General features: G+C 53.1%; 1 protein-coding gene across 1 annotated transcript; it reads right to left on the bottom strand.

The window, feature by feature from the left end:
• Nucleotides 1-5,903: 5,903 nt before the first annotated feature.
• LOC104263035 (lipase member M) lies at nucleotides 5,904-11,091 on the bottom strand. Its single transcript, XM_059820974.1, has 9 exons — nucleotides 10,990-11,091; nucleotides 10,512-10,629; nucleotides 9,847-10,045; nucleotides 9,593-9,702; nucleotides 9,133-9,269; nucleotides 8,276-8,422; nucleotides 7,719-7,790; nucleotides 7,253-7,318; nucleotides 5,904-6,137 (listed from the first exon to the last, which is right to left on the bottom strand). The coding sequence occupies exons 1-9, from the start codon at nucleotides 11,089-11,091 to the stop codon at nucleotides 5,904-5,906; spliced, it is 1,185 nt and encodes a 394-aa protein (XP_059676957.1).
• Between the last annotated feature and the right edge of the window lie 10,015 nt (nucleotides 11,092-21,106).

Below are 21,106 nucleotides of genomic sequence, written 5' to 3'. Positions count from 1 at the left end.
GATTTATGAGGCGAGGAAGGGCTCAACCCCTCCAAGCTCCTCTTGCACATTTTATCAGCAGAAAATCACCAGGTTTTTAACTTCACTCGGTGCAGTGAGGAGGCTCTGGTGAGTACCATCTCCTACTACTTTGACCTTTGCCAGCTGTGCCCAGCTCAGAGCCCCCTTTCTATTTCACTGCCTGCCTCCTGCCCTTGCTCATCCGCTGCATACCCTGGGGACGCCCCGCACTCACCACTCACATGCCGCTGGGTGCTCCTGCTCAGCTGGCTTCAGACGGAGCTGCAGGATGCCGTGGAGCACCCAGTGCCTGGTAGAGATTCCCATACGGGGCCGCAGCTGGCACGGTTTGGGATGGAAATGCCCATGCCACATTGCAGCATCAGGCATTGGCGGTGCTGCCAACAATGCCAGAGCTACACGGTATTTGCTTGTGCCTCCGGCACACCCACCATCCTGCTCATGCCAACCCCATTATCCCCCAGGCGTTGCAGAGAAGTGAGATGTGGCTGTTGCTGGTGGGCCTCTGCCTGGCCCAGGGGCATGGCGACGCTGTCCCATGCACAGGAGCCAGCCACGACAACCCGGAGCAGTTCATGAACATCGTAAGTGCCATGGGGTCAAACCCACCTGCCGAGGGACCCGGGCTTCCCCAGGTGGTGTGTCCCAAGTCCTCCCCGAGGGACTAGCTGGGCTCTCCCCATCCCTTATCCTGGCATCTGCATGAGGGGGGTTCAGGGCATGGACCCCAGGCTGCGCTGGACTGTTGGCCGGCTGATCACTACATTGCTCCTTTGTCACTTCTGTCACCCACTTGCTCCCACCTGCAAGGGGGACAGTTTGTCCTCTGGGGTGTCCCCGGGGCTCCAGGCACCCTCTGTGCCCTTCAGAGTGGCTCTTCCACAATGAGAACCTCTTCAGTTCTCCTGGAGATGGTCAGATGGCACGACCCACATCTTACCACCCCAGAGGTGGAAGGCATTTTGAGGGGGCAGGGAAAGCGTCTGAGCATCTTCCTTGCATGCAGCATCTCCGCTCATTGCTTGTTCCTCACTTTCCCTCCAGACCCCGGCAGCACCTTCCCCAGGAGGCTGTGTCTTTCACTATGGCTTTCCCTCACTGTGTCAAGCAAAGGGGCAGTACCCCACATCGGGGAGCTTCCTACCTAGCTGAGCTCTATTAATATAATGAATTTTTGAGCATTACCTCATTCGGCACAGCCAAGAAACACAACAGTGCCTGTTGAGCTCTGCCATCTCCAGGGCCAACTTGCCGTCTGATGTATGTCATGCTTGGGACAAGGTCTGTCACTAGTCAAGTTAAACCCACCCACTTTTTTCCCCACAGAAAAAGCTGAGACCACTGCTGCAGGACCACGAGAAAGTCATTGCCAATCACAAAGTGAACCAAGAGCGATGGAAAAAGACAATATTTTCAATCGAATTTGTCCAACATCCATATGCTTCTTCCTCCAAGATGAAGATATTTCACTATAAATGGTTGTGGAAAGAGCAAGCTGGTAAGACTCTAATTTGGAAGTACAGGTGGCTAAAAAGGGGGGAACCAGGAGGACGGTCTAGACTGACAGAAGTTACACCAGGTCCACAAGGATAAATCCTCATTGGACTGTCCCTTCCTTCAGAGAGTAAGATCATTAATTTAATTGTAATTCAAGCATAGTCTGAATGGTCATGATGGGTGTCTTGAGACTAGGAGAGTGTATGTACCCTGCATTTCTTGCTGGTTATGAAAAGTTCAACCATGGTTCATCACCTTCACGGCTGGCAGACATGGTCACGCTACCCCAGGGATGACCAGTGAGCTGCACAGTCCCGACAGCTCTCAGAAGACCTAACGGGCTAATTTTCCAAGCAGTGCCCAAGAGAAACTCCCAACCCAACCAGGTGACTTCACTCTGTCAGTCCATTGTAAGCGGTTGAGGTTGTCCACAAAGTACTGCAGGTCAGTGGAGGAGTCCTCCCTTCAGCTGTCGTAGAAACAAGATATGCTCAAAGACAGCCCAAGTGACCACACCCTGAGCACCCTCCATCTGCTTTGCCTGAAACCCCAACTGGGCCAGCTGCCCCACTGCTTTGCTGCCCCACTGTGTGTCCCGACAGAGGGGGAGCTGCAAACCCCAGCCCAGACATCAGGGTTGTGCTAGGCCAGAGAGCCTGTGGCTGCCCTTTCGCCATGGTGGGGCTGATGTAAGGGATTTCCCATACAGGGTTAACCCTTTGCCTCTGCCTTTCAGGCTGCCAAAACTGGGGACTTCAGGCAGTTTGATTATGGGGAGAAGGACCAGAAGTACCAGGTAGGCAGGGGGTGCCTCTTGCTTGCAAGGATGAAGGGATGACTTGGTTGTGCTAAGAGGAGAAGACGATGAAGTTGGCTGAGACCGGAACAAAGGCACCCTGTGCATCATGCACCCATGTGTCTTGCAATTCCCTCGGTGACTCAGGCCTCCATGAAGACGCAAACATTCAGTCCCATTTTGGCCAGATGGTGCCGACCCAACCTTTTGGGTTTGTCCACTCCTGGTAGGACAAATCCAATGGGGATCTTGCAGGACACATTTGCCCCACATCACATCTGTTCATGTCTCCTAAACGTATGTCCCAGGAGGTGAATACCAGGGCCTCTCAGCAGGTCTGATGGTTAAAATCCACTGATAGCTTTCTATTTCACCTTCCTTTGAATAACCTGATAATTCTTCTCCCCAGACTTCACCACCCTTTTACAGGATAGAAGACATGATGGTGCCAACTGCCCTGTGGAGTGGCAGGGAGGACTGGGTTACCTCTACTTCGGGGACCCAGCGCTTGCTCCCCCGCATCACCAACCTCGTTCGTCACGAGCACTTCCCCAACTGGAACCACTTCGACCACCACTGGGGTCAGGATGCCCCTCAGCGCATGTACAGGCAGATGGTCACTCTGATGGAGAAAAATCCGTGAACGATCCACATGGTGCACTGGGATGGAGAAGCCATACATTCCCACATCCTGGGGATGACTGGCTTTTGTACTAGGACTGTCACCCTGCTCTATCCTCCCTAGAAACATCTCCCGTCACCCTATTTCACACTGATTTAGTGAGCTAACCCAGTCTTGTGATTTCTCTCTGCCTTCTACAGAGTGCCCTGGTGTTTTGGCTTCCCTGTGTCTTCCGGTGCACAGTGGTATTTCTTTCCCTTGTTTTTCAGAACTATTTGAGTAATAAAAGTCCATGCTGAAGCCCAGTCTGACTCTTCCCTTGGTGGGCATCACGGAGGTTGTGCCGCAGGGCAGCAGTGTAGGACCTAGGAGGTCTCAGCTCTGGGTACTAGGAGCCCCAGCCTTCCCATGCACCCATCTCACATCCAGCTCTCCGGAACATTGCAAGGGGCAGACAGGGCTTTTCCAGCCTGCGTCGTGCCAGCATATGCTGCTTTGCTCTTCCTTCCCTGGTGACAATGCCATCCTTGTAGGTCATGGTCATGCATGATGATGCTCTGCAGAGCACCCTGGCTATGGCCAATGACTTCTTGACTGATTGTGGCCAGGTGCAATTTGGTTTCCCTCCCAGTGAATCCATCCACCACCGTTGGCAGGGAAGGAAGGAGGGAGAAAAGGGAGGGCAGAGTATGGTGCTCATAAAATGAACCTTTACTTTCACAGGAGCGGCTCATGAAAGCAGCATCCCGTAAGACATGTGGGCAGCTCAGCTCACAGATCCTGCAAGCTTGAAGTTTCATCCTGTACCTTTGCTCTTCAGCCTGGTTAATCAGATGGAGACCAGTCAGACCACATGGGAACGTACTTGGGGCACACACTTCTTCCCTGGGAAATACCTTGAATTGGGAGGATACCTCCATCTTTTCACCACCACCACCAGCTTGGGTCCTGTGGCCTTAAAGCAGGAGGCTCAAGCAGAAGCTCCGAACTGATGGACCCTTGCTCTGACCCAACAGCTGTCCCTCCCACAGCGCACCCCGCTCCTAGGGCTGAAGGGTCCCAAGGAGTTGGCACAGCAGAGCAAGAGGGCAGGGAGAGGCTGGCAATACCCCTCCCATCCATCCCCCACGAAAGCCAGTGCCCCCATGCTGCTTGCTACGTCAGCAAAGCCACTTTGTCCCCATGTGTACCTGGGACAGGGGTCACACAGGACTTTTCTGGGCTATTTACTTACAGCATGAACTCAGACAATGTCTTCACACCTCTTGTCCCATCTCTGCGTGGGCACCCGGTGCGCAGTGTTGGGGAGATGGGCAGGTTGTTCAGGAATGTCTCACCAAAGCCATCAGTGCTTTGGGGGGGGTGTCCCTTGCCCCGAGCCCCTTGAAATTCTGTTTTCAACCCCTGTCTTTTGTTCACAGTGCTCTTTCCATGCATCTTAAACTTAGTTAGACTTCAGAGGTGAGCATCACACATCTCTTGGAGGTATGGACGGATGGGTGAATGGATGTATAGATAGATCACAGAATCACAGAATCACTATGGTTGGAAAAGACCTGTAAGATCATCAAGTCCAACCATCAACCAACCCCACCATGCCCACTAAACCATGTCCCACAATGCCTCGTCCACATGTTCCTTGAACACCTCCAGGGATGGTGACTGCACCACCTCCCTGGGCAGCCTCTTCCAGTGTCTCACCACTCTCTCAGGAAAGAAATTTTTCCTAATATCCAGCCTGAACCTCCCCTGGTGCAACTTGAGGCCATTTCCTCTTCTCCTGTCACTAGTCACTTGGGAGAAGAGACCAACACCCACCTCTCTGCAACCCCCTTTCAGGTAGCTGTAGAGAACAATAAGGTCTCCCCTCAGCCTCCTCTTCTCCAGACTGAGCAACTCCATCTCCTTCAGCTGCTCCTCACCCCTCACCAGCTTTGTCACCCTTCTCCGGACACGCTCCAGCACCTCAATGTCCTTCTTGGAGTGAGGGGCCCAAAACTGAACACAGGATTCGAGGTGCGGCCTCACCAGATAGATAGACAGATAGACAGACAAATAGATGGATAGATAGAATAGATAAGTAGGTAAACAGATGGATGGATGGATGAATGGGTGGGTGGATGGATAGATGAATGGGTGGGTGGATGGATGGATAGATAGACAGACAGACAGAATAAATAGGTAGGTAGAGGGGTAGATAGATGGATAGAAAGAGTAGGTAGGTAGGTAGATAAATATTTTTCAAATATACATTTGCCAAGAACAGAGCGTTATTCTTAGGTAACACTATGGGCCATGTTAAATTCCACTTCCTAGAAAACACAGCTGGGTTTTCACCGTAAGGCGTACCGCAGGAGGTGACGTGGGACACTGTTCTGGATGGGTTATCCCCCAGGAAAGACGTAGCCTAACACCAAGGCCCAGATGTTTCCCTTTCACCACCTTTCAGGCATGTGGTGTGCATTGACGTCTCTGGTTTCATTCTACAGGGAGGAATGTTTCTCTCCTGTAGCCAGTACCCACCCCCTCGAGCCTTTCCAGGGCCACTGACAAGGTCACTTTCCACCCCTCCTTCACCTAAACCCACAACCCAAAGCACACGCTCAATTTCTGCAGTAAAATTTTGCACTTGCAATGCCCCGATCCAGCAAAAGCTAAAAAAACCACCAAAACCAGTGTCTCCTGTGCACCTCGCCCCGGCAATGGGCCGCAAACACAACCCCGGTGAGGTGCACCAAGCAAAGAGTTGGAGTTCGGCTGTGATGCAAGAGTTTATTGCAATCGCTAGTCACAGAGGGCAGGCAGAAATTACACCGTTACATTTAAGACATTAAATCAGTGTGGAATAGGGTGATAGGAGACATTTTTAAGAAGGGAAGAGCAGAGCGGCAGCCCTCATACAAAACCCGTGCCCTCCGGCACATGGGAACCGGTGGCTCCTCCATCCCAGGGCAGCATGTGGACCGTTCATGGATTTTGCTCCATCAGAGCGACGATCTGCCTGTACATGCGCTGAGGGGCGTCCCGACCCCAGTGGTGGTCAAAGTGGTTCCAGTCGGGGAAGTGCTCGTGACGAACGAGGTTGGTGATGCGGGGGAGCAAGCGCCGGGTCTCCAGAGGCGGATTCACCCAGTCCTCCCCGCCGCTCCACAGGGCGGTCGGCACCATCATGTCTTCTATCCTGTACAAGGGGGGCGTAGCCTGGCAGGGGGGAAATGCTCTGGTTATTCGCAGGCTCTGACACTAAAAACACTAATGGATGGGATGTGCTGCCCCTGGCATCCCAGAGGACTCGGGCCACGCTGGCCACTGGAGGAGGCTACCCCCATCCTGGTCCCAGCCAGCCTCATCCTCTGCTCCTCCTTCCACAAGCCCTTTTTCTACCAAAGAAGGCAACAAAAGGTTAGCATATAAAAACTGCAAACATAATACCCTATCAGGTAGCATCTCAGGTCTTGAATATTTCTCATTAATCTAAACTTTGCAGATCACTGTTGCAAAAAGTCACCAAGAATATTTTTATGCCTTCGCACACAACCTAGTGAATTGTTCCTTTATTTAGTCTTCTACTAGTACCATTTTATGAAATTGAACTGAATGTGAGATGTGAAACTAAATTAGGCAACACATTGCAATCACTAGTTGCTATCAAATGGTCACTGCCCTGAGTAGGCATTGGAGCCATAAAAGATTTGCAGCTGCTTGGCACTTTTGAAAAATCCAATTTAAAAATGTAAACGTGAATTTGAGTAAGTATCACTTAGAAACAGTTCAGAAGAGTACTGCTACCAAGTAATTCTGTAACACTCTAGTCTATAGAGAGCACAACACCTTTACAGAAAGTTTCTCAAGATCACCATATAAAAGTTCACCTTGTAAGGACATTCCTAAATAGCCTCTAATTGCAGATCAAAACTAGCCTATACGGAGCAGCAGCTGTTCTAAAACATGGGCTGTGAAGTCCTGCACATATTCCAACCTGACGTCAGTTTGAAAGGACATTCCTGCTTAGATAAGAAACACAGAAGTAGGGCAAAAGCAACAGTTGTGAATGACTATGAAACCGCATCAGGGGAAGTTCAGGTTGGACATTAGGAAAGGGTTCTTCACTAAGAGGGTGGTCAGTCACTGGAACAGGGTCCCCAGGGAAGTGGGCATAGCACCAAGCCTGTCAGAGTTCAAGGAGCGTCTGGACAACGCTCTTAGTCACATGCTTTAGTTTTAGGTAGTCCTGCGTGGAGCAGGGAGTTGGACTTGATGATCCTTATAGGTCCCTTTCAACTTGAGATATTCTATGATTCTAAGTGCCCATTTACCTGGTTGTACTTCTCCTGGTTCTTCTCCCCATAGTCAAACTGCTTGAACTCCCCGGTTTTGGCAGTCTGGAAGGCAGAGGCAAAGGGTTAACCCCGTGCACAAGCAAAGGGCAGCAGTAGGGTCCAGGTGAGTGCTCTCTGCCCAGCACAGCCCTGCTGTCGGGGCTGGTGCCCGTCCCGTGGGCCAGAGCAAAGAGGGAGTCCCAAAAACACCTACATGGGGTCCTTACGCGGGACAGAGGCTGGCGTCTGGGTGGCTCTGCCTTGGCCAGCCAGAAGCAGTAGCTAACAGCTGTGGCTTTTGCGTCACCTTGGTGCAGCAACTTAAAAATCACTTTTATTGGCTTTGTCTGATTCTACCTCCTTAGCTGTCTCCAGGGCGAATGAAGCAGCATCGTAAAATACCGTATTCACAGATTAAAAGAAAAAGCATCGGTTACAGTTGTTATAAAATCAGAGTCTCTACCTGTCCCCAGTGGAGAAGAGTTTTTACTGATGTGTAGTCTGGAAAATGAGCTAGGTATACATCCAGTCGGCTCTGCAGGAAAAAGAAAGTATTTTCTAAGTGAGTTGTGAATGATGAAAATCCATCTAGTCAAAAAAAATCATTCTGTCTTATAGCTGCAATATAAACGTTATATGCTCCAGCAGCTTTATTCTGTTCAGAGCTAGGAGTAGCTTTTAAAGGTAAACCAGTTAACCACCGCTTTAAAATGGAAATAAACTGGTCCAGTCAATTTTTTGTAATTTTTTTCTGCAAAGTTGTTGCAGGTCATCAGAAAATGAGGCAGGAGTTACCTTTCTTGTGCAGACAAGATCACAAGCGATTCTTTCCTACCGAAGCCTCTGTTAGGTTTAACACCCCCACACCACTGAAAGAAATCTCCAAATAACTGCTGCCTTGAACAGTGCTTTTCATACCTTATTTTGGGTTTTTATACTCATTTTTCTGTCTCATTAGCTATCTCCAGGTGTCTAGGAAAACTGGAGGTGGCTGTGACCTAGAGAGCCTGATGCACCCACCACGTTCAAGTTCTTCCTGTTGTACCCGCCAATAAGGAAGATCTCATTTTCACAGACTTCAGCTGTTAGCAGGTTGCTGCACGTCTTGGCAAGGGTGGCTCTCTCCTTCCTCCCCACCAGAGTCAGCTGTTTTGTTCCAAATATTGCCTGCAAGAGAGCAAGGGAACAGGTCACAGCAGGTCCTGCAACACACAACCCCTCCCCATGGGAACCGCTTGTTCCCAGCTAGCGCTGATAGGCAATGCCTCAATATCGTTGTTGACACATTTGGGCTAGCCAGGCTCTCAAGGAGGTTGACCCATGGTTGCACCCGACTCTCAGAGCAGCATGAAAACATCACTGTCCTTTCCAAGCCAATGTCATCATCCCCATCGTCCTGGTGCATCATCTCTAAGGTACCGGCTTCCAAAGCTCAGCCCAGGATGGTCAGACTCATACCATTCATCTGCCATCTCCATTGACACATGCTCCTCAGGTGGAGCACGTCCAAGGAGAGTGCCACCTCCCCTTCCAGCCCTTCTCCAGCCACTGGAGCAGAGGGTGGAAGGGAGGTGCTGTGGGGATGCCTCTGAGCAGCTCCTTGGCTATGGGACTGGGGCGTGGTGAGGTCAATAAGCAGAAACATAAGCAGCAATGATAGAGAGGTACGGATATTTTAAAGAGTGAAAACTGGTTGTGCTCAACTGGGTCGAGAGGGACATCCCTGCTCTTTGGGATCTTGGGATCGCTCGTCTCCCCACACGCGTCCCCAGTGCCTGCCGCAAGCATGAGCTCAGTGCACAGCGGTAACGCGGGGGACGTGAGCTGCCAAAAGCTCCTGAGTTTCAGTAGTGATAACACACAAACACCTCACATACCTTCAGCACTGCGTCTGGTAAAAAAGCTATCTTTAAAATGGGGCCTTTGACATGATGAAAGGTGTAGAGAGGAGCCAGCGCAAAGAAGAGTTTGATTTTCTCAGCCAGGTGCGGCATGCTTGAAAATGCTATGAAACCTGAAAAGCAGTAAGAGATCACGACGATAACCCCAACAGCGACAGCACTCATCCCAGACCTCCTGTTTGAGACACAGGGTCTGAACAAAACGAAGCTGCAGCACTCCTGGATGTGAGCACAGCCCAGGACGGCTGGGCAAGACACAGCGATCCTCTCCCATGCAGAAGGACCAAGGAGTCAGGTGGGGAAAGTGGCCAACACACACGGGCCAACGCAGCCCTGTCCCCAGCAGTCTCCAGTTTGGAACAGACATCGATGCCCCTCACCTGTGGCATCCCGGCATCCCGCTCCCGCCCACCGCCTGCTCCTCCTCCTCACTCACCCAGAGAGTTGCCCTGAGCGTGGCCAACGTAGAACAGTTTCTCCTGGCCGGTTTGCCTTAGGATGAAGCCCACCATGGTGGGGAGGTCGTACATGGCCATCTCGTGGAAGCTGGGGAGCAAGGGGAGAACCTGGAGGAGATGCTCATCTCCCAGCCTCCCACGGACATCAGGTGGTTGGCGATGGCAGCCCAGCATCCCCGCCCCATCCTTCCTTTTTTGTAATGGGCACAACAGGCCTACCCAGCCTTCTCACCTGAAATCCCAAAACTCCTCTTGGTCGACAGAAAGGTTCAGGTGCCGGCGGGACCAGCTGTTGCCCCGGCTGTTTCCGATCCAGACGTCGTACCCTGCGTCTGCGAGGATGAAGCCCAGGCTGCTGTTGGGAAGGTTGTCCACCCAGTCACCACCATCTAAGCTGAACCCATGGACTATCAACACGGGTGACTTGGATCCTGAAAGAGGAGAAATCGGATACTTCACACAACACAACCCCTTCCCATATGGAAATAAAATGGCCCTATGCCTCTCAGTATTATTTTCTGCAGGCTCTACCTTAAATATTCCCTTCTCCCATGATTTCCCTGTCTCTGCTGGTGTTGTTTTTGTTTGAAGGACTTTTGCCACCCCTGGCTCTGAGCTATCAGGAAACCTTGGACCAGGGCAAGGGGTTTGCTCCAGGGAAGGAGCCCCTGGGGCTCACTGGGTCGCGCTGCCCCATCCCGGATGCAGTGAAACACAATGCTGAGCTCCTGCATCCCCAGGGACAGCTCAAGGCAGCTGGGCAAAAGCTTCGCATCACCCTTCCAGCTGCCGAAACGGTGTCTGAAGGCACGGGCATTCACACGGGCTTCCCCTTGCACGCTGCCTCATCTCTGAGCAGGGCCATGGCTGCTTCACCCTCGGTGAAACCGAGCCCACCTGAGTGCCCAGCATCCCCCTTGCCGTGGGGAATCCGGTTGAGGCTGAGGAAGTAGCCATCCTCTGTCTGCACGTCGTACTCCTCGCTGGGATACCCGTGGAAACGGATCTTCTGGCTCTGCAGGGACAACAGTCCAAAGGGAGAGAGTGACCCACCGGTGTCCATCATCCCACACCTGACCCAATGACACCGACTCCCACCACCTGCCCTCTCCAGTGCCACCTCTGCCTGCACATACGAGACCTGAAGGTCCATCTACCTTAGAGGAAGACCAGGGAGAGGCCAACCTTAAGCTGAGGGCATGACGTGAGTGACACACATACAAATATAGGAAACTCTTGATGCCCCAAGCCCCAGGTGTAGATGCCAGAGTAAGGGATGGGGACAATATGGCAAGTCCCTCGGGGAGGACTTGAGACACACCACCTGGGGAAGCCCGGGTCCCGCGGGGGGTGAGTTTGACCCCATGGCACTTACGATGTTCATGAACTGCTCCGGGTTGTCGTGGCTCACTCTGGCATGTGGGATGGCGTCGCCCAACCCCGGGGCCAGGCACAGGCCCACCAGCAACAACCACATCTCACTTCTCCGCAGCGCCTGGGGGATAACGGGTTTGGTGTGAGCAGGATGGTGGATGCGCCGGAGGCACAAGCAAATGCTGTGAAGTTCCGGCATCGCTGGCAGTGCTGCCAATGCCTGATGCTGCAACGTGCTTTGAGTGTTTCGAGCCCAAACCATGCCAGCTGTGGCACCATACAGGACCCTCTGCCTGGCACTGGGCACTCAGCAGCATCCTGCAGCTCTGCTGAAGCCAGCTGAGCAAGAGCACCCAGTGGCACACGGGTGGTGAGGGCCGGGGGTCCCCAGGGGATGCAGGGGATGAAATGGAAAGAGGCCACATCTGGCCAGGGGCGGGGGCGGGGTCTGAGCCAGGCACAGCTGGGGCTGGCAGGGGCTCAGGGAAAGCCACGTCTGCGGCTGCTGTCCTGCCCTTTTGCCCTTCCCCAGGCCTCCTCCTCCAGACACTAGCGGAGGCTACCCAGATCTCTGGTTTGACCCCACAGAGCTGCTTTTATGGTTACCACCTTGAGTGTTGAAGCCCGCTGGTGTCGCCGCTCATCACCTGGCACAAGCGAGCCCCCTCTCCAGGTGGGGGTGGCTGATCTGCGGGGATGTGACCGGCCTTGGAGAGCCCATTGTCCACCTGAGAGCCACAACCACATTGTGCGGGTGGAGGGCCACCGGCTTAAGTCTTGTATTTGTAGAGGTGTCTTAATATGTCAGTACTACCTCCCACCAAAATCCACCTCCTAAAACTTCCCAATCCCCTGTGCAGTTAGGAACCCACCCCAAGCATGTCTTGCTGACCCTTCCCACCGGATCCTGGTCCAGTTGCAACTGCAGTGTGGGACAAGCAGCCTCCAGCCACCCCCTCTCTGGGACAAGCATCAGGATGCTTTCCCTGAGAGCAGGAGGGGTCATGTCGGAGCTCCATTCTGCAGGAGCCCCCCTGCTCCATCCCATCCTTAGATGGTTTATAGCTCGTCGTCATGTGCTCCTGGTGTGCCCTGCCATCCCCAGCACCCCAGCCCAAGGGGATCCAGACTTCAGGACAGGTCCAGCGAAGTCCATTTCCCTGGTGACCCTGTTGCAGGAGCTAGAAAAGACTCCCTGCCTCCCAGAGGAGGTGTCTGGGTGCATTTTCCCAGCATCCTTCCAGCATGGAAAGGATTTCCTGGGCTGCTCAGGAAAACAGGAACACCTACCCACTGCACAGCACCATGTGGGCAACAGAAAAAACTCACTATCACCCATTAAAATAAAGTTTCAACTTGAGTCTTGCTCTGCCTTCAAGTCCACCACCAACATCTCGGTGCCTGTGTCTCCCCATGAGGGTGAGAACGTCCTGGGTTTAAACTGCTGTGATGGTCGAAGGAAGGAGAGATCAGATTGCCCGTGATGCTGTAGGCAAACAGCATTGCTAAACCTCATCTCTCCTGCTGGCACTTGTCCTGCCCAGCTGCCGAACAGCAGTGGCCACAACTGCAGGCTGGATCCATTGGTGCAAATCACCATTTTAAGGTGCTTTTAGTCTGTAGCCCTTCAAACTGCGTGTGGAAGGAAGGCGGGAAGGACAGCAAGAAGGAAGGAATTACAGCCTGCTCACCAGCCTCAACTGCACACAGACACAGGCAAGACGTTGCGGGCCATGCCTGGGGACATCAGAGACAGACCAAATTACTGAAATAGCCACTTCAGCAAGCAGTGTGGATTACAAGGGACCAAGAAGCCAAGCCTGCACAGGAATTAGGAGATGCCAGAGGGGCCCTCCCCACGCCAGATATAACAATATGCTTCCCAGCGTTGTTTTCCTGTTGCAAAACCCACCCTGAGTTTTCATACCAATTGCATTTTCTTGATAGGCGTGTCACTTCGGAAGCAGCTTCTTTCCCTTGGGTCTACACCTTGGCTTTCAAGGCTTGGTTGGAGAAAACCAGGGCTGGCCTGAGCTAGCACTGGGGATGGTCCTGCTTTGCGTAGGAAGTTGGACCAGAGGTCTGCAGAAGTCCCCTTCAAAAAGCCGTGGCTGGGCTGGACCCAGCCAGAGCGACCTTTCCCCGTCCCCTGGGTGTCTTGGAGGTCACCTCCACAGCTGAAGGCTCTCCTGCCCGCGCCAGTGTCATCCAGATATTATGGTGGCCCACCACGGTAGCCATGACCTGTGACAAGCTGTGCCACAAAACCCACAGAAGTCAGTGAGAGCACTGACAAGCATTCAGCCACTTACAGAAGCAACTCCTTCTGGCATCCCAAGAGATTAAAGCCTTTGTGGCAAAGGAGGAAGGATTAGTCACTGCACATACCTGTGGCATTCAGCAAGCACTCATAGACTCCTGGGTTTTGATGTAAAAACACGGTAGGGACACATAAAGACCAGCCAAAATGACAGTCCCTACCTCCTACACCCAAGCCTTGGGGTCACACAAGTCACCAGAGTTGTGTCCATCCCCAGGTACCCAGCGTGCTCCAGAGCCAGCCTACGGTGGAGCATTCCCTGCTCCTGCCCCAGCAGGGGAGGACTCGGAAGAGATGTCAGCTCACGGCCTCGCAGGGGACCTGCCCGCACTGCCCGGCAAACCTTACCTCCACAGGGCTCGGCCACAGCAGGGCCATCTCCTCCAGCCCCCGAACGCCCATCTCCAGCCGGAGCAGCCGCATGCTGCCGTGCTTCAGAGCTCCAGCACCGCCTGATGGCACCCCTGGGCTCAGACCCTGGGTGTTTTGGACCGCTCAACTCAGCTGTGGGTCCTTCCACCACTTGCCTCCGGCACCCAGCCAAAATATATACCAGAGCACATCAACAAACTTGAGAAGAGCCCAACAGTGCCTTCCTCAGAAGAGAGGCTGCAATGCATCCCACCACCCAAACCCAGAACCGCTATCTCTAGAGGCAAACTGCTGCTCAGCTGTGAGTCCCTGGGCACAGGCAAGCAGGACGGAGGAGACCAGAGGTGGTCTCTGCTCCTTCTCAGAGGTGCCATTTCCCACGCATCAGCCCTGGGTAATCCAACCAAGCCGAAGCTAGGGGTCCAGGGACACCCCATCCCCTCCACACAGCCAAAATGGATGGAGACCCAGGAAAATGTCTAACCACAGCCAGGAGGATTCACAGTGCTCCCTCAGCTCACTGGGAAGCACCAGAGCTCACGCTTGCAAAAAACGAGGGGCTCAGATGCAGAACTGCAAAGCAGACCCTTCAGAGGACACTTTAACTGCGATGGTGACCCACGTTCTCCATGCATAAAATGAACAACTGGAAGGATAATAAAGCCTCTTGACTCGGTTGGGATCCTTTCTTGCAGCAACAGCCTGGGCTAGAAGGAGGGCACGCATTGCACATCAACCTGACCTGCTGCTCCAGGCCTGTCCGTGCAGTCGGGAGGTCAGCGGCACTGGGCGAACCCATCCTCTTGGCTTATAAAGACACACGGAGAGGTTGGGACTTGTCCGTCAACATCTGAAAGCCCAGTCCCTCGCCAATCACACCGCCCGCTCTTCCTCTCCAGCCCGATGATTCAGACACGGCATCCCGAACCCCAGGGAGCTCAGCAGCGAAGCGACACATCTTGAAGGTAGATAACGAGCTGTTGGGCAACGTCCCCATCACGGGGAACACCCAGGCCTTGTGGCATCCTGCAATTGGGAGTTGCATTTTTGGCATACCTCTGCAGAGGGATTCCAGCTGCCTAGTCTGTAATACGAAGGGCAACGTGCTCTGGGGTTGCCAGACAGGTCACCGGCAGCTCACGCTTGGCTTTCCTGGTGCAGGTACCCGTTGGCAACGCGTGTCAGCTCTGCATGTCAGCAGCAGGCACAGGTACGACCATGCTGCCTAGAGGAGGTGGCGCAACCATGCCTGGGTTGAAAGGGAAGAGGCAGAGCTCACCCAGGAAAAGAGGAAGAAATGCCAGGTTCACAAGACACTGACGGTCTGACTTTTGTCAGTGTGGAGATCCCAAGAGTGGAAATCCAAAGGGTGCAAAGGGTACAAAGCAAATCTCATGAAGGCAGGTTTGACAATCAGCCCTCCTCGATGGCTCTGCATCCACAGGCCCCTTCAACCACATGTCCTCCAGCCCCATCACCTCTCCCCCTGCCAGGAGAGCAATGGTGGTGGGAAGGGACCTCTGGGGTCTGCATCCCAGCCTCCCTCTCACAGTGGGACTGTCGCCAGCAGCCGTGGCTCTGTCTAGCTGAGGTGGACCTATGTGACTGCAGAGCAGCATCCAGGAAAAAGCCAGGTGGAGGAAAACAAGCATAACCAGCCTGGCATATGGGACAATCATCCCTGAGACAGTAATTAATGCATTAACGGTTTCTGGTTTACGCTGTGTTTCCCACCTCCTGGGCAGTGCTCACTGAGAACGAGAGACTGGGGTCCCACCTGAGTGTACTTCTCCGTATCTCTCGTGGTTGAGATATTGGACCTCTCTACTTTCTGCCAGCTGGGGAAAACAGGACAGTCAGCATGGGAGCTGCGCAAGGTCACAGCCCAGATCCTCCCTTCCTTGCACCATCCCATGGGCCCTCAAGAGCTTGGGAGAACCTGGGACCCCCTCTTCTCCTGGTGGGACATGGGTATTGATGCACAGACCAAAGCACAGTAGCACTTGCTGCCAAGCCAGGACCAGTGAAGCCCTGCTACAGCAGGTTCACAGTTCACATGCCCCAGTGTATTGCCTTTGACTGTGGTCCCTGCATGTAAGATAAATGGTAAGATCTGAATTTTTGGCCATAAACGTTGTTTTGAAAGTCCTCTCCCCATGCCACAGCCCTGCTCATACCCTCCCTGGGCATTTACTGCCAACCACCTCTGGAGATGTGTCTGCCCTGGCCATGCTGATGTGCCCTTGGTTTGGAACTGCTTTTGGATGTGACTTTCATGGCAGCAAAGACGTTAAGTAAGAAGGGTTCCTCCTGCCTGTGGGTTATGCAAGTCCCAGGAACCACAAGTCTGACTGGGGACTCCCAGTCCGTGCCTTGATCTGAACAAGCAACAAACGTGTTTCGCCAGCATCAGGTCTCCGCAGGACAACCAGTAAGTCAGGCTCTTTGCAGGCAACTTCAAGCCCAAAATCTGTGATGTAACCGGTCATCTGAGTTAGAAGAAAGTACAGACCAGGACCGAGTTGGAACCCGCTCATTTCACAGCACAACCATTCAATATCAAGTCAGGCTGCATCATTTCCAGGGTCAAACCAGCCTGACTGTAGAAGGCCACTTTCGCGCCAGCTCCAGCTCTCTTTCTTGGGTCCTGACTCATGAGCCTTAATGGCAGAGTTTGTATCAGGAGGTTATTCAAGAACATCACTTTGGAAAGCAAATTGGACTCATGCGGCAAGACACGAGGTCATAGGTCTATTGCCAATGGCTGCCTATACGTTGGTCTAAGGCATGTTTGCCTGAGCATCTTGCTCTTCCTGCAGCCAGCTGCATGAGAGACGAGGAGCTGCCCCGGCTGAAGAGGATGTAGGTGTCTCATGCACACAGCGGCAGCATCGACTCCATGGATGCTTACTTCTTCTTGAGTTAGGGTGCCAGCACAAATGCCACCATCCTCCCTGAGAAACAGAGCAGCCCGTTCCCATGCACTGGGAGGATCTCCATCTTACTGACATGTTTGTTCAGTGTTACCAAAACAAGTAGGTTTGGCTCGTGCACCAGATTGCTCTGAGGTGGTGACGGCAGGCCATAGAGATGTCCTGCCCTGTCTTCCATGGACCAAGCTTATCCACAGCCCTGGAAGGACACTGTCACCTCGGTTGAAGGAGCTCAAGAAATGAGTGTCCAGGTGGGGATTCAGCCCAGCAGAAGACAGAATGGGTCACAAAGCGCTCGTGACTTTTCTGGGGTGGTATCATTGGTGAGCAGAGTATTTCCTCCGTCAGCACAAAATACCTCTGGCTTGGATGGACCCACGCTTATTGCGGTTTTCACCAACAGAATTATTGTTTGTTTGTTTTCCTAAATTTAAATGTTCACATGAAAGAGCAGGATGTGGCACTTTGCAGGAGCTTCATTTAATTACAGCGTCCTTGGGTGCCGTTCCCCACACCCAGCCAAGGTCCTGGAGGAAGCGGGTTGGTTCGGTAACTCAGTGCAAGGCTGTAACTGCTCACACAGCGTTTTTCTGAGCACAAATATCGGGACCGAAATTCCAGGCTCACAGGGCTCATAGCACAGTCCAAGCAATCCAAAAGGCAGCACTTACTTACCTGCAAACTTGTCCTATAGCCTTTTTTCCAAACTCTTTTACAGTGGCTTGTGCAAACCAGAGCATGTATCTCTAGTGCTTCTGGTGGATATAGCATGTTCAGCAGAGGAGGTTTAGTGTTTTGAAAAATGCAGAGAGGGCACAGTGCAAAACTAGTTTGGGGTTTTTTTGAGTCACCTGGGGTACTGAAGAAAAAGCAATGAAACCCAAAGGAAGCGTAAGTATAGAAAACTTGCAGGAACACTTCCACTGACTCAAGCATCGACAAACATCTCTGCCAATGACCTTGCTGCTCGCTGCACTCCTACTTGGTCTGGATGGCCATGTTTGCAGCCTCTCCTGCCTTGAAAAGAGCTACATGGAGATGGCAAAATACGGAGCTAGGAGTGCTCTGCCCTAAAGTGACCTTTCAGGCAGCGTCAGGCATGGGCCTGACAAGGCAAAGGTGAGCACTCCTACAAGAAAAGAGAATGAAAACCATGCTGAGAAAAGCCATAGAACAAAGTAAGCATTTAATCATCAACTTGACCAAGAAAAAGATCCAAGGCTCCTTTTACGCAAGATGTTGTACCTTGCACTGAAAGCCTCAACCACAGGTATCCGTGAAGAATGTAAACACAAGTAAAAGGTTAAGAAGTGGCAGGGAAAGCCACCAGCATGCTATTGCTAGAGCAGAAAACATGCAAGATATTACTGGATGCCAAGAAGGGGAAGATTTTGCAACAGCTTCCCATTTGGGGCAAGATGCTTTTGTAGTCTAATGACTTCTACCCGGCCCTACAGCGTTGCAGGAATGGTATTTCCTGTATCAACACTCCTGAAGTGTTGTCCCAGGAAAGGCCAACATAATAAATTATCTCTTGTGCAGTGCCCTGCAGAACAAGATGAACAGTTGGTGAAAGGTCCAACAATACAACCAGATCTTAGGGGGGGTAGGAATTCTCAGCAGATGTAATTAAACACTGGAACAGGTGCCCAGAGTGTTGGTGAGATGTCCAACTCTGGAGATGCTCAAAACTGAACAGGACAAAGCCTTAAGCAGCCTGATCTAGTTGCAAAATCACCCTGCTTTGAGACTTGCTAGAGACTAGAGACCTCCAAGGGTCTGTCCAACCTAAACTATGTGCCTGTCTGAGGAAGACTAAAGAGCAGAAGCACAGGAAGAGAGATGCTCCAACTGTTGATTGACACATACACACACAGTTGGACCAGAGGACTGCTAGACAGATGAGGAAGTCTCCTGAGCAGACATTTCGGTGGGACTAACACCCGCAGAGGAGTCGATCAGGAGCTTTGCAAGGTGGGTACAGCCAGGACTGCTCTGCTGAGCCACCCAGCTCCACAAAGCAGGGTCCTGTGACAGCTCAAGTGCAACAGAGGCTTCTAAAACTACAAAGGAGGGCACATGGGTGTGTATGTCTGAAGACACCCATCGCAGGAGTTAAGCAAGCATCCGTGTGCCTGAGCTCCCCAAGCTCCTCCTGCTCAGCAGAAATGTCCAGCTGTCCTCTAGACCAGCCGTTCCCTATCCAGACATCATCCTCACATGTGGCAGCCTCTTCCCCAGAGACTTTCTGAGGTTACAAGGTCTCCTGTAAGGCCCTAATGTGCTTCTCTTAATGTTTTCTCTGCACCAAAAGAATTGTGCACTACAAAAGCTTTGTAAGAGCTCGTCTCAGCACAGAGTCCCAGCAGCAATTCTGAGACATCTGGGACATGCTCCCGCCCAACACATCACCCATACCACAGCCTTCCTACAGCTAGAGCCAGTGATGCTGGCCATGCTTCGGTCCGAAACTCAACCTTCAGGTAACTCCAGGAGCCTGTGCAGGGCAGAGACGCCATTAACAGTAACCCACTGGTCCAGCGAGGGACCATTGCAAGCCATCTGTCCCAGTAAGACGCTGACCACCAGGTCTAAAGGCTGCTTCTTCTTTTGTTCCAGGAACAAAAAGTGGCATGCAAGAAAGAGCAAATCATGTTGGCTTGACATCCTCAACAGACCAACAGTTAAGTCTTTGGGTGAGATGTTGGTAAGGCATAACTGGTAACTCCCACCTGCAGGGACCAGGTGCCCCTTGGCAGCTTGGCCATCAGGAAAAGCCTTGGGGAACCCTGGAGCTCTTTCCCGTAGAGCAGAAGTTGTTATCAAATAACAGGTGATGCGACTGTCCTTCCTGAAGGAGCCATTTCTTCCACTGCCCCGGTCCCTGTGTGCAGACACGGTGGAGAGCCCCTGCTTTTCTGGCAGGCAGAGCAGAAGTGAGAAAATTCACCTTGGACGGAAGAGGGCAAGGGGAAGACAGACTCCAGGAACCACAGTGGGGCCACCTTGGTCTGGGGTGGCAGTGCCAGCTTCCCCAGCACCCCAAATCCTGGGGTACCCGAGCTCACCGGGCACATCCAGGCACTGGAAAGCTGTCCCCAGGTCCTGGACAGATCCAGGCAGCTCAGCCCATGGTCATGGCACAGCTGAGAATGTGCTGAGACCAGACCTCTCGTGACACCTGTGGCTCTCCCCCCTGCCCCTAGAGTCCTTCACAGCCCTCCGCTGCTTCCCTGGGGACCTCAAGCTTCCAGCACATGACCACAGCAGCTTGGCTCCTGTCGAGCCAGCACACGATGGCTTGCTCTTCCAGGACCCCCCGAGCCCCGAAGCAAACGCTCATTCGGTGTCATTTTATTCAGTGACACTTTCGTTGACACTGGCGGCCACCTGCGTACCACCCAACAGGTTGTGAGAAGGCGGCTGCGGATGGCACCCCACGCTGTTTTCAGCTGAAAAAGGAGGAAAGATGTCACAAAGTAGGCAAGACGCAGAGCTGGGCTGACACCAGCTCGTCCCCAGTGCACACGGGCTGGACTCAGACCCCCATGCATCGCTCAGAGACGTGGGGATACGGCCGGGGTATGAGGGAAGACTGCATGTGAGGACCATCAGCAGGAGCCAACAGTTGCATGGCTCCCTCCAAGGCAGACGGCAGAAGCAACGAGAGGAGAAGAGACCAGGCTTGGGAATTACCTTGCCCGCTGCATAAAGATGGGCTGGAAAGAGCTCTCGTACCTGGTCGTTGTTCAAAGACCAAGGCACCACGTAAAACCTGGATCCCAGCCTTGTCCCAAGCCAAAGCTGCCTTTCCCCCACCACTTCCAGCATCAGGGACAGCCTCCACCAGCAGATATGACATGAGAGCCTTCTCCCTCGGCTTCCCCCCCACCACAGCTTGGTCATCCGATACTAATCCAGCGACACGTCAAAGCTTTACCCCCTCCTTCCCACCACCTCGGAGCCTGCAATGCTTGCAGGGATGCTCCCCAAAGCCTGCTCCTCCCTAGCCAAGCTCACGACCTTCAAGATGTGGTTCTCTGCGGTGCTCACATACCATCCCCAGCGCGATCTGCTGTCGCCAGAGCAGGCAGCGGAGACTCCTGAGATGTGCAGAGCTCTGCAGAGACCTGCACAGACTTTCTGCTTGCAGGAGCTCCCCAGAAAGCCCCCAGGTGCAGCAAAGCCATCTCCCACCAGGGTGCCGGCAGGGACACTCGCCACCAAGGGTAGCAAGCAGAAAGGAGGTTAAAGCCAGCTCTGCCCGTGCTCCCTGTGTCCTCACAGGCAGCTTCTGGCCTCCAGGCTCACCTTCATCTACCTCAGCGTCTTGCCACAAAGCCTGACGGCTCTTCCTCGGTCTGTCAGAGGTCCTTCCTTTCACACCCTCTCCAGAAATGCCTGCTCTCCCCTGTGCCTCTCTGCACACGCTGTGAGCCTACGGCTCTCCCTATGCCTACCCCCCTGATTTCTCCAGCCCTTGCCCCACCTCC

This window comes from Gavia stellata, chromosome 9 (assembly GCF_030936135.1).
Source record: "Gavia stellata isolate bGavSte3 chromosome 9, bGavSte3.hap2, whole genome shotgun sequence".
Lineage (NCBI taxonomy): Eukaryota > Metazoa > Chordata > Aves > Gaviiformes > Gaviidae > Gavia > Gavia stellata.
Note: the sequence above shows the minus strand (reverse complement) of the source record. Positions and strands in the feature narration are given on the sequence as shown.

Coding starts and splice junctions, on each gene's coding strand:
- LOC104263035 (XM_059820974.1), bottom strand. CDS start 11,091: ATGTGGTTGTTGCTGGTGGGCCTGTGCCTGGCCCCGGGGTTGGGCGAC. Junction 9,703..9,846: donor GAGGAGTTTTGGGATTTCAG/GTGAGAAGGCTG, acceptor CTTGCTCCCCAG/CTTCCACGAGATGGCCATGT. Junction 9,270..9,592: donor CGCTCAGGGCAACTCTCTGG/GTGAGTGAGGAG, acceptor ACTGCTTTTCAG/GTTTCATAGCATTTTCAAGC.